General features: G+C 56.3%; 2 protein-coding genes across 2 annotated transcripts in view; one reads left to right on the forward strand and one right to left on the reverse strand.

Annotated features, from left to right (window-relative positions):
• SLC15A3 (solute carrier family 15 member 3) overlaps positions 1–2463 on the forward strand; it is a gene marked incomplete at its 5' end in the record, with an annotated part of 12564 nt that extends 10101 nt beyond the window's left edge. Inside the window, 3 exons of the mRNA XM_023743196.1 lie at positions 1–157; positions 1571–1726; positions 2188–2463. The exon at positions 1–157 is cut by the window's left edge and continues 1 nt beyond it. Coding sequence (XP_023598964.1) covers positions 1–157; positions 1571–1726; positions 2188–2327 — 453 coding nt within the window. The remainder of the gene's footprint in view (positions 158–1570; positions 1727–2187) is intronic.
• TMEM132A (transmembrane protein 132A) overlaps positions 2392–11303 on the reverse strand; it is a 15670-nt gene continuing 6758 nt past the window's right edge. Inside the window, exons 4-10 of the mRNA XM_004389311.1 lie at positions 9082–9289; positions 7795–7990; positions 7554–7697; positions 6122–6324; positions 4782–5061; positions 4152–4343; positions 2392–3713 (exon numbers count right to left, since the gene is read on the reverse strand). Coding sequence (XP_004389368.1) covers positions 2673–3713; positions 4152–4343; positions 4782–5061; positions 6122–6324; positions 7554–7697; positions 7795–7990; positions 9082–9289 — 2264 coding nt within the window. The 3' untranslated portion in view covers positions 2392–2672. The remainder of the gene's footprint in view (positions 3714–4151; positions 4344–4781; positions 5062–6121; positions 6325–7553; positions 7698–7794; positions 7991–9081; positions 9290–11303) is intronic.

Here is an 11303-nt window from a genome sequence, read left to right on the forward strand (position 1 = left end):
GTCCTGGAGATGGAGCGTTTAGACTACATCCACCACAATGAGACGGTGTCCCAGCAGATTGGGCAGGACCTGTACTACGCAGCACCACTGTCCATCTGGTGGCAGATCCCTCAGTACCTGCTCATCGGGATCAGTGAGATTTTTGCCAGCATCCCAGGTATGCTGGATGCCCGCCCTGCTCTCACACCAGTGACGGGCTATGCCTGGTGGTGCCTGGAAGTCAGGGGTCTCACAGGCACAGCCTCCAAGGGCTCATCATCGGGCCGGAAGTCACTGTTTTTTGAGCTGGACTGCTTTCATCCAATGGGCATCTATTAGCACTGCAATACGCACTGAAGGTTTGGAGGTGAATAAGACACTTTCACACTAACTTTCCACATAGTCTCCCCAGTGCCATGTTCCCCGTCCTCTATGCCTTTGCAGTTGCTGTTCCTTCTGCCTTAGACAGAAGGTGAACTCCTATTTACCCTTCAATGCCATCTCTTCTCCAAGGCCCCGGGAGGAGGGTGCTCCTTCACCTTCCCTTGTTCATCTCTGTAGCACTGCACACAGGCCTCGGTGTTGTAATAATGCATTTGTATGTCGGTCTCCCCCACTGCGCTGTGAGCTAGAGCTGCAAGGCTGGGGCAGGCTCTGCAGTCAGCAAAGGAGCTGGGCTCACGCAGCCGCAGCCCAGGCCTAGGCTCTGGTGGGACATAAAGAGAAAGCTGACCTAGTGCAAGCACTCAGCATAGGGGGGAAGAGACTCATGCCAACAGGAACCCAGCTGAGTGCTGTGACCAGAGAGCATTGCAGGAGCCCTTGGGCAAGGTGGGAGGGGGCACTGAGCTGGGCTTCAGAGAAGGCAGAACTCAGCAGGTGAGGAAGGACCTTACAGGCAGAGGGAACAGCATCAGCAAAGACCTAGAGGCATGCTCATGCATGCAAAGGCTGGAGGGAAGCCTGCTGGGAAGTGTGGAGGATAAGGCTGGGGAGGCAAGGGGGTGTGAGGTCACGCAGGGCCTTAGGAACTGAGCCTGGATGTTGGGATTTCTCCGGAGAGCAACAGGACCCCCAAGGGGTTTTTGGCAGTAAAAGGACCCCAACAGAGGCCCACCTGGCCACGTGAGGAGGAGGGCAGGAGACAGACAGGTTTAAGAGGATTTGCAGGGGCCAGGAAGGAAAAGACCAGGGCTGGGGTTTGGCTGGGGCAGTGAGGACAGAGAGGAGGGCATACATTTGGAAGAAGGTTTCTGAGGTTGAATCAAAATGGTTTGGTGATAACACTGGAGGTGGGCAGAGAGGGTGGGGGAGAGGGACACAGTGAAGATGGTGCCTGGGTAGAGTTACTGAAATGGGAACCCTGGAGGAGAGAAGAAAGACAGGCTCTTGGGGCAGCGTGCCAAGCGTCCAGGTGGAGGTGTTCAGCTAGGAGGTGGATGCCCAGGGCGGAGGTGAGAGTGTCCTGGTGCATGGTGTTGTCACAACCACGGGAGTGGATGGTCATCTAGGGAAGGGAGGATGGAGGCCTGGGTGGCTGGGTGGGCCTTTCTGCCCCTCCACCAGCCCCTCGGCCCCTCCCTCTCTGCAGGCCTGGAGTTCGCCTACTCAGAGGCCCCGCGTTCCATGCAGGCCGCCATCATAGGCATCTTCTTCTGCCTGTCCGGGGTGGGCTCGCTGCTGGGCTCCAGCCTGCTGTCCCTACTGTCCCTGCCGGGGGGCTGGCTACACTGCCCCGAAGACTTCGGTGAGTGTGGGGACTTGGAAATGAGGTGGCCACTGCTAAGCACTTTGGCCCTAAGTGGAATGATGCAGGGTGCTAGACTCAGAGAACAGGATTCTAGCCCACACTTGGCCACTTACCCACAGTATGGCTTCCCCTCCTTGCGCCTCAGTTTCCCCAACAGCCAAAAAGGAAGCATCAAACTCAATGGGCCTCCAAGGCTTGCTCCTGCTTCTGAAACTCTGCCATTCTGGCTGAAGGGTCACTTTTCCCTGCAATGTTTGTGTATCAAGAAAACCCCAAATGGATAGCTAGGTAGAGGGGAGCTACAGATATCCCAAGAGACACCTGGGGCAGCCAGATACTACAGCGGTATCTGCCCAGTGTCTTCAAACCCCACCTACTTCCCATGGGGCTAGGATGGGGGGTGGTATAAGGCAGGGGAGCCCTGCTCTGACCCCAGTGCCGACACTTCCTTTCACCAGGGAACATCAACAATTGCCGGATGGACTTCTACTTCTTCCTGCTGGCTGCAATCCAAGCTGCCACATTCTTCCTATTTCTCTGGATTGCTGGCCGCTATGAACGGGCAGCTCAGGGCACAGACAGCAGGAATAGGGGCTGAACATAACCCCACCCACACCCCGCCTCCCTCCGCCGGACACACAGAGCAGTGGCAGTCGCAGCTGTGATTTCCTTCTCGCTTTATTCTGTACCCAACAAAGAATGAAATGTTTCCCATAAATAAGGGGCGCGAGCCCTTCCTCACGACCATGGTCGAGGACAAGGGGCAGGGCACAGGGGGCCTAGGTGGTAGTCCTTGTGAGAGGACCAGGCAGGGGACTTGGATCAACAAGCACCAGAGGATGAGCAGGAGAGGCAGGCAGGAGGCTTGGGGGACCCTGCCTGCTGCCCGGGTGCTGGCCCTACATCAACCACAATGACGCTGGGCCAGGCAGTGGGGGTGGGGTCAGGAGCTGCCGCGAATCCTTTCCATATAGTTGCGCAGCTCCTCTGGGTCCTTCAGCCCCATGTCCTCACACACCCAGCGGATGTCCTCCTCGCCTGCTACCAAGATGGACTGCACAGCAGGGGCCCCTGTGGGCTCCTCAGGCAGCTGGGCTGGGGGGACTGGCGCAAATGTCACAAACTCGACACGCTTCCGCCGCCCCCCGGCTTCCTTTCGGGCCAGAGTGCTGGAAGAGCTGGTGGTGTCCCCGGCGGGGCCGGGGGCCAGGGCTGGGGCCTCTTCTCCTCCCCCGCTCTCGCAGGGACAGCCCCCCTCCCCCTTGGCCAGGCCAGGGGACCGCCGGTCCAGCTGGCGGCTCAGTTCCTCCTGGTCAGTGCCCAGCCAGACCCAGTTGTGGGGCTGAGGGGAGGCAGGGTCGGTGGCGCTGTCAGGAGGCTCCTTGCGCTGGTAGCGCAGCACGAAGACCATACCATTGACCAGGAAGATAAGGATGGCCAGACAAAAGATGCCCAGCAGGGCATACATGCCCAGCTCCAGATCGGTGACCCGCTGAGGGGCAGGTACCATCTCCTCCTCCTCCTCTTCCTCTTCCCTGGCCTCGGCCTCCTCCTTCCCAGCCTCCTCCTCTGCCCGCTCAAACTTGCCCCTCACACCCCCACTGCCCCCCACACTGCCTGCCACCCGCCGTCCACCACCCAAGCTGGCCTCCGTGGCCGGTGGGCTCTGGGCAGGGCTGGATGGGAGGGCAGGGGCTGGGGTGGGGGCAGGGGGCAGCCCCAGCCAGGCAGTGCCAGAGGCCAGGGGCACTCGGTGGCGGCCCCGGCGGCAGGGCTCAGCTGGGTGCAGAGCCACATGGAGGGGCAGACCCTCGGCACCCGCCCCACTCACCACCACCCCAAGCTGGGCACCCCGCTCCTCAGTTGGCAGGACAGCGCCGGGCTCCTCAGCCGAGACAGACAGTCCCAGGTCACTGCGGTCATAGAGCTCAGCGGGGGCCTGGGTGTGGTCTGAGAAGGACAGCCACAGGGAGAGGGCCACCTCCTGTGGGGCACACGGACACAGGCAGAGACATGCAAGGGCACACACACGCATGCACACAGAGACCACTCCCACAGAGACAGGCCACACAGAGAAGGAGAGACCAGAGAGACAACAGAGACACAGGCAGGTGGACACAACACAGGGAGAGAGGGGACCAGCGTCAATCACCTGTCTCCCACTCAGCCCCAGGGTGTGGGTCATCAGGAGGGTCCTCAGTTAGAGCCATCTAATCAACCTCCCACTGCCACACTCCAGCCAGCCACTGCTTGATCACCTCCAGCCACGGAGAGCTCACTACCTCACAGGGAAGTTAAGTCCTCATTCTGAAAATCCTAGGATGAGGGGTCGAGGTACCAGGGCTCCCTTCCTCCCATCCCCCTCTGCCATCAGCCCCCATCTGGAGACCGTGACCTCATCCCCCTGACCCCCAACTGTCACCTGCTTTGGGGCAGGGAGGGCTGACTGTGCCCAGCACGTGGCTGTGACCTCCCCGGGGTGGGCAGCACCCCAGCTCAGGGCCAGCGAGATGCCCATCACTGGCTGCACCCGCAGCTCCAGTACTGAGACCTTGTCATCCGTCACAGCCAGTGCCTGCTCCCCCAGGATGGAGTCAGACAGTGGGGAACGCACCTAAGAGTGGGAGGGAGGTGGAGGTGGGGGCCTTGTACACAAACAGCCTCTCCCTTCTGAGACCCCAGACCCCCACTCCCACAAAGGGATCTCGTTTGTTTCTGCTTCCAGCATCCTCACAGGCTGCTCTCCTCCACCCTTCACACCTCAACTACATGGCCTATACATACCTGGATCGCAGTCTCACACTTACGGGACAGGTCCCTCCTTTCTCAAGGCCCAGCCCCCACACGCCTTCGCCCAGCCTAAGCGAACTCCTCCATCACTGGGTTACCCCACTCTCACCCAATCCCCAATCCACTCTGCACACATCTAGACTACACACCTTCCCAGGTACACCCTGAGCCTCTCCTACACGCTTCACACCTGCCCATGCATTCTCGGGGCCACCTACATCCTTCTCAGTGGAGCTCCCCTCCAATGCCCCCGTCTGCTCACCTCGATGGAGGTGACGCCCGGCTCCCGGCCCACCAGGACGCTGCCGCCCTCCAGGGAGGCTATGCGCGGGTCCTGCACGCGGGCGTGCGGCGCCACAAGGTGGGACACGTCCAGCAACCAGTCAGGGCCAAGCAGGTGGGTGAGGCGGCGGCCGCCATCCAGCGGGTGCGCCGCGAAGTGGGCGAGGAAGCGCACACCGGCGCGCTGGTACTGCAAGCGGCAGCCGCGGGCGCGCCGTTCCGCTTCCTCCGCCCCACCGGCAGACTCGGGTTCCGCGGCCCTGTGGGGTAGGGGGTCAATGTTGGCCCTGCCCCTTCTCCAGCCAGCCAGCCGAGGGCCCCGCCCCTCCCCTGATCCTCGGCTTCTAACTGGCATACGCCACTGCCCATCAAGAGGCTCTGGGCTCCTGGTCATCAAAATCTACTGACTTGTGCACCTGTTGGGGTCAGGCTCTTCACCTGATGACTCCCCAGCCCTGTTCCTGATTGGTGCCTGAGCTTGTCTATCAAGCCGCTCTCGCCCTCCTCTGACTCCTAACTGGACCACTGTCAGTCAGAAGAAGGTCAAAGGGGCTTAGGCTCTCTGGTGATGTAGTGGTTATAGAGCTCTGGCTGCTAACCAAGAGGCTGGCAGTTTGAATCCACCAGCCGCTCCTTGGAAACCCTATAGGGCAATTCTACTCTATCGTATAGAGGCACTATGAGTTGATAACCGACTCGACTGCAACAGGTTTGGTTGTTTTGGGGAGGGGCCACGTGACCCTCGGGTTCTGGTGGGCGAGCCCTCAGAGTTTATTCAGTATTTATTGATTGAGGTGCCATCTTAGACTTTGAGGTTACAGCAGTGAACAGAATAACCAAAACCAAACTCGTTGCTCTCGAGACTCGTAGTGACCCCACGTATTACAGAATAGAACTGCTCCGTGGGGGTTTCTTGGCTGTAATCTCTATTGAAGCAGACTGCCAGGCCTTTCTTCTGCTGCACCACTGGGTGGGTTGGAACTGCCAACTTTAGGTTAATAGTCGAGCTCAAACAGGGACCAGTGAACAGAATAGAAAATAAAAACCCCCAAAATCCCTGCCTTCATGGAGTTTACATTCTCAGGGAGAAGGGAAGGGTACACAGACAACGAACAGAATTACTGCAGAGAGAAATGAGGCAGGGAAGGGGGCCAGGGAGTTTGGAGGTTGGCAGTTTCAAATAACATGGTCAGAGGCTTGGTGGTGAGGGGTAGTGACAGGCAGGAAGGAGCTGCAAGCAACTGGGCGATGTTTCCGGACCCACCTGGGGCCCACAGCTGTGTGCCCATGGCCTGCCAGCCTTCCCAGGCCTCCACTCACCCCTCAGTTGGGCCGGGGGCCCTCCAGCCGCGGACCTGCTCCAGGGTGGTATCGGTCAGCTCAATGTGCAGGGGCAGCAGCGGTGCCCACACCGTCAGCCGCAGTGAGGCCCGTAGCCGGCGCCACCAGAAGTCTACTCGAACCCCCCGAGCACCCCGGCTCTCCTTGCCAGCCACGAACACAGCATCACAGGTTTCAGACACCTGTGGGAAGGCAGAGAGCAGGGTGCAGGCTGAGCCATGGAGACAGGTGTGGGCCAGAGAAGGTGGCTCTGACACCAAGACATAAGATTGCATACAGCTGAAATCCAGTTCTGTATTTTGCTGTAAGGTGTGTCGTGGTGGCTTGTTGGTTAAACCACCGTCCTTAAAGAAGAATTCACCGTGCATTCAAGACCCACAGCCCCTGGAGAAACTGGGCCATTCTGTGAGTTCACCGGGGGCTCATGTGGGGAAACATACAGCAGAGTCTTCCTCCTGGCAGAGGAGGGGTTTGAACTCACAAATTTGGCTCTGCATTAGTGCTGGCCTCCGACAGTGTTGCTGGAGCCAGGGGGCAACCAGCTATAGACAGGTAGGCAGAGGCTGAGGGGCAAGGCAGAGGGACCTACCCATCCAAAGGCCCTCAGGTGAGAACCAGGTAGGAACCACATACCTGTGGGTAAGAAAAAACACCTTCTCCATTCGGGTGGCCGAGATGTGTGCAAATGCAGGCTCCCTGCTTCCCCTTCAGAACTTCAAAACCCAGGAAGTTGTTCTGCCCCTTTCTATCTCACAGGTCATTGTGAAGTTCCAATAATAATGATTTTATAATTATTGTATTATTATCCTAACAGCAGAATCTACCATTGTTTCTGCTGGATACCGTCCTAGATGCTTTTAATTCTTGCAACAACCATAAGACATATACCCATTTTATAGTGTAGGAAACTGAGGCTCAGAGAAGTTAAGAGACCCGCCCAAGATCACACAGCTAGTAGATAACAAAGACGGGTTTCAAACTGAAACCTTCTGATCCAAAAGCACATGCTCTTAACTCTCCGCATCAGCTCACATGCCAGTTCAATTTGTTGTTGCTGTTGTTGGGTGCCGTCAAGTCGACTGTGACTCAATGACCCCACATGTGCAGAGAACTGCTCCATAGGGTTTTCAACGCTGAGACCTTTTGGAAGCAGATCGCCAGGGCTGTCTTCCAAGGCACCACTGTGTGGGTCTGGACCACCAACCTTTTGGCTAGTTGAGTGCTTAACCATTTGCACCCTCCAAAGACCCCACCAATGCAACAATGAACATGAAAGTACCTTAGCTGCGTTCCCCTGTGAGGTTTCTGGCCTCAGGGAGAAGCAGTCCTCACAGGTGGGGAAGGAGGCAAGCTGGGGTACACCACTGTGCATGCAATATGCATACTCGTAGGGTTGGCATGTACCACTCACCTGCAGGACCTGTGTGTTGGCAGACTCACAGCCGATGTGCTCCGTCACCTCCACCAGGGCCCCCCCGCTGTCCACGGTGACAAGGCGCACAGGGACACGCCGGGGTATTCCGGTCAGTGGTGCAGTATTCACCAGCTCCTCTGCCTGGGGGTACAGGAGAAGCTCAGTCCCAAGACCCTCAGCTTGTGGGGCTCCTAACACTTGGCCCCCACCCGGCCAAGCAAAGGCAGGGGCTCCTTACCTTGGCCAGTGGGACAAGGGCTCTTATGTCCCGCTCCGACACCAGGATCTCCCATACCATTTTGTCCTTCTCTGCCTCGGGGGCCTGGCCGGGGTACTCCAGCTGCCAAGTGACGGGGCGAGTGACTGCCACGCCCCCACCAGTGCCATTCTCCACCGCAAAGTCCACCCACAGGAACTCGGACAGTTCAAGGGGTCTGCAGGCAGAGGAGAGAGGAACTGAGTGCTTGTGAGCAGCCAGGCGCTGCCCTCAGCACTCCATGTATTCATGAGTTAGGCACTAGAAGATTATCATTATACAGATGAGGAAACTAAGGTACAGGGTAATGTCACTCATCCAAGGTCCCACAGCAAGTATGTGGCTGGGCTGGGATCCAAACCCAAGCATCCCAGTTCTAGAGCCCAGGCCCTTACCCACTCTTGAGCTCTGTAAGATCCATGCAGCCATTTAACCACCTTCCAGAATGCTTCCTGGCTTCCCTTGCCTTCCCCGGCCCCCTCCACTCAGACAGCTGCTTTCCAGAGCCATTAGGGTGGCATAAAGCGCCTGATGTCAATTACCATCAAGAAGGAGGATTCGATTTCAAGTTGCAGGACTGGATGCTCAACCTTCTGAATAGTAACCCTCATTGCTTCCTTTGATCAAGTATGTACTACATGCCAGGACTCGTCCTGGGTGCTTGATATTCAGTATCTCATTTATTTTCACAAACCCTCAGTGATATGTTATTATTCCCATTTTACAAGTGAAAAAACTGAGGCTTGGGAGAAAGGGGGGTGGAGAAGGATGTTTACTGGCTTGACCAAGGTTATTCATCCAAAAACTGTCAGGACCAGGATTCAAGCAGGGGCTACAAAGCCCATGGCCTTGATACAGGCTCAGGGCATGAATAAGAAGAGTTCGTCAATGTTAAGAACTGTGGGGAAAGCTAGGCTTCTTTCTGAATTATAAAGGCTCAGAAAAAAAGGACCATGTGGTGGGGGTGGGGGCAGGAAAGTGGCTGTGAGGGCTCTGACTACATGGCCGGGATAGAATGGCATCACCTGGAATAAGACTCACAGAACCTCAAAGTGCCTGGCATGTGGCTGGGGTGGATAAACAGTGGCTGAATGAATGAGTGATACACCTGCCGTGTACGGCTTCCTTGAAAGAATCTGTTCTTGTCCCTGCTCACATGAGGAAACAGAGGCATCGCGGTGGCCCCCTTCCCTTGGGCCCCATAAACCTGCCCGCTAGCATTCTAGGACCTGGCCTCCCTCCTCTGCCCCTGGAAGGGGAGCTGCCCACCTGGAGTCTGGCCCTGAGGACCCAGTACGGTGGCAGGTGATGAGAGTGGTGTGGTGCTTTGAACTCTTGAAGCGGTCCAGCTTGGCAGTCCAGAGTGTGGGCTGGGTTGGGCGTGCGGCCATCACGTGCAGCCCCTTCTTCACCTTGATCCTAGGGGACAGGACATAAGTCCAGTGTGTCAAGGTGGGTACCAAGCCATGGGTTGGATCTGAAGGGGAAGACAAGGGACAGGGAGCCAAAGACTCCAGCCTCCTGTCTGGTCTCCTGGGCTCCCGTCTGAATCCCCTCCTCACCATCCTCCAAACTGCTCTCAGAAGGAGCTCACCTCAACACAGGTCATGCCATAGACTCTCCTACTCAAAGACCACTTATGACTCTCCACTGCCCACTGGTCAAGTCTTAGCCTGGCATCCAAGGCCCACCAGGGCCTGGCCCAGCCTTACCTGTGGCTGTGACGTCTCTCCTGCACATGTGGCTTCAACCACACCGAAAGTTCTTACCCCGTGCACAATGGCCACCCACGCCTCCAGGCCTTTGCTCAGGCCGCGCCTTCCAGCTGGTCTGCCCTTCCTTTCTTTACTGGCTCATTTTCAATCCTCCAACAACTCCAGTGCCATCTCCTTTAGAAAGCTTGTCCTGATTTTCCATGGCAGGGTGAATTTCCTCCATCCCAACCCCTACAGCCCTTCGTCAGAGCACATAGACCCACGTGACTTCCAACCTCGCTCATGCCCATCGGGACCCTGTCCCCACCCTGGGAGCTCCTTGCTGGCGAATGGGAACTGAGCCTGCTCCTCTTGGTATCTCCAGAGTGGAGACACAGGGCTTGGCGTATTGCAAGTGTCCAGGAAAGATCTGGTTAATGAGTGTGTGAGGGAGTGAGAGAGAGATGGGGACACAAGAAAGGCACCCACAAGACACACAGGGATGAGACACTCACTAACCCGCATATGGGAGAGGCAAGTCACACTCTGCTAATCCTGGCTAATGGGTTGGGCAGGGAGGCTACTGTAGGGAAAGGGATACAAAGAGGAGGGCCTTCTTGTGGGGAAGAACAGGTGTGCCCACAGGCTAGGGAGCTGGGGCAAGGGTGGCAAGCAGAGAACATGCACCTGAATGTAACTGGGGTAAATACCCGTCTCTGGGGCATTACAGCACTACCCACCCCCACCACCACCACACACACCAGGAACTGCTCTTTCCAGTTTCCAAGCCTTCCCTTTTTTCCCCTTTCTAGAGCCTACAAGCTGCCCTGGTTGCTCAGTAGTTAAGAGCTCGGCAGTTAACAAAAAGGTTGGTAGTTCAAACCCACCAGCCGCTCCTTGGAAACCCTACAGGGCAGCTCTGCCCTGTCCTATTGAGTTGCTATGAGTCAGAATCGACTCGACAGCAATGGGTTTTTTTTAGAACCTCGCAGCTGCCCTGTGAAGTGGGCAAATTTGCCCCGTTGGACAAAGGTGTCTCAGAGAGGGGTCTTTAAAGCTTGCGAGCAGTCATCCAAGCTATAACAATTGGTCTCTATTTGCCTGGAGCAGCAGAGGAAGGAGACCCAGGAAACGGAGAAGAAACTGGACTGCAGGTCTAACTGCCTCCATGGAGACCATGAGACCAGAAGAAAGGAATGGTGCCTGGCTACCATGACTGAATGTTTTGATCAAGGGATCAAATTCGTACAGAATCCAGACTTACTGGACCTATTGAGACTGGAGGAACCCCCAATCTATTGCTCTGAGAAAACCTTCAAATCATAAACCAAACTTATCCCCTGCAGCCATCTTTAAACATGTCTGGCAAAATTAGTAAAGAATGTTTGCCATGAGTATTGCATTCTTTTAAAGAATTATCTGTATGAGATCAAATTGTCAACAGTAACTCTAAAGCAGAGAGGAAAGTTTAGGGGTAGTGAGTCTAGGACAAGGGTGGTGAAACAATATGGGTAGAGAGGGAGAGAATGGTAATACAATGTGAAGAATGTAACCAATGTTACTGAATCATACATGCAAAAAGTGATGAACGGATGTATGTTCTGCTGTGTATATTTTCACCCAAAAAAAAAAAACTACTTCTAACTCCAAGTTCAAGGCTATGCCTATCACCGGTCATGCCTGCTGCCATGGCAAGCACAGCTCTTTCTCTGGAGAGGTTTTGGTGGACAGGAGTTTTACAGAAGTTTAGGGTTCCAACAAAGACCCCAAGAGGAGCAGGAACCAGCCCAGCCTTCC

Source organism: Trichechus manatus, unplaced genomic scaffold (genome assembly GCF_000243295.1).
Source record: "Trichechus manatus latirostris isolate Lorelei unplaced genomic scaffold, TriManLat1.0 scaffold00240, whole genome shotgun sequence".
Lineage (NCBI taxonomy): Eukaryota > Metazoa > Chordata > Mammalia > Sirenia > Trichechidae > Trichechus > Trichechus manatus.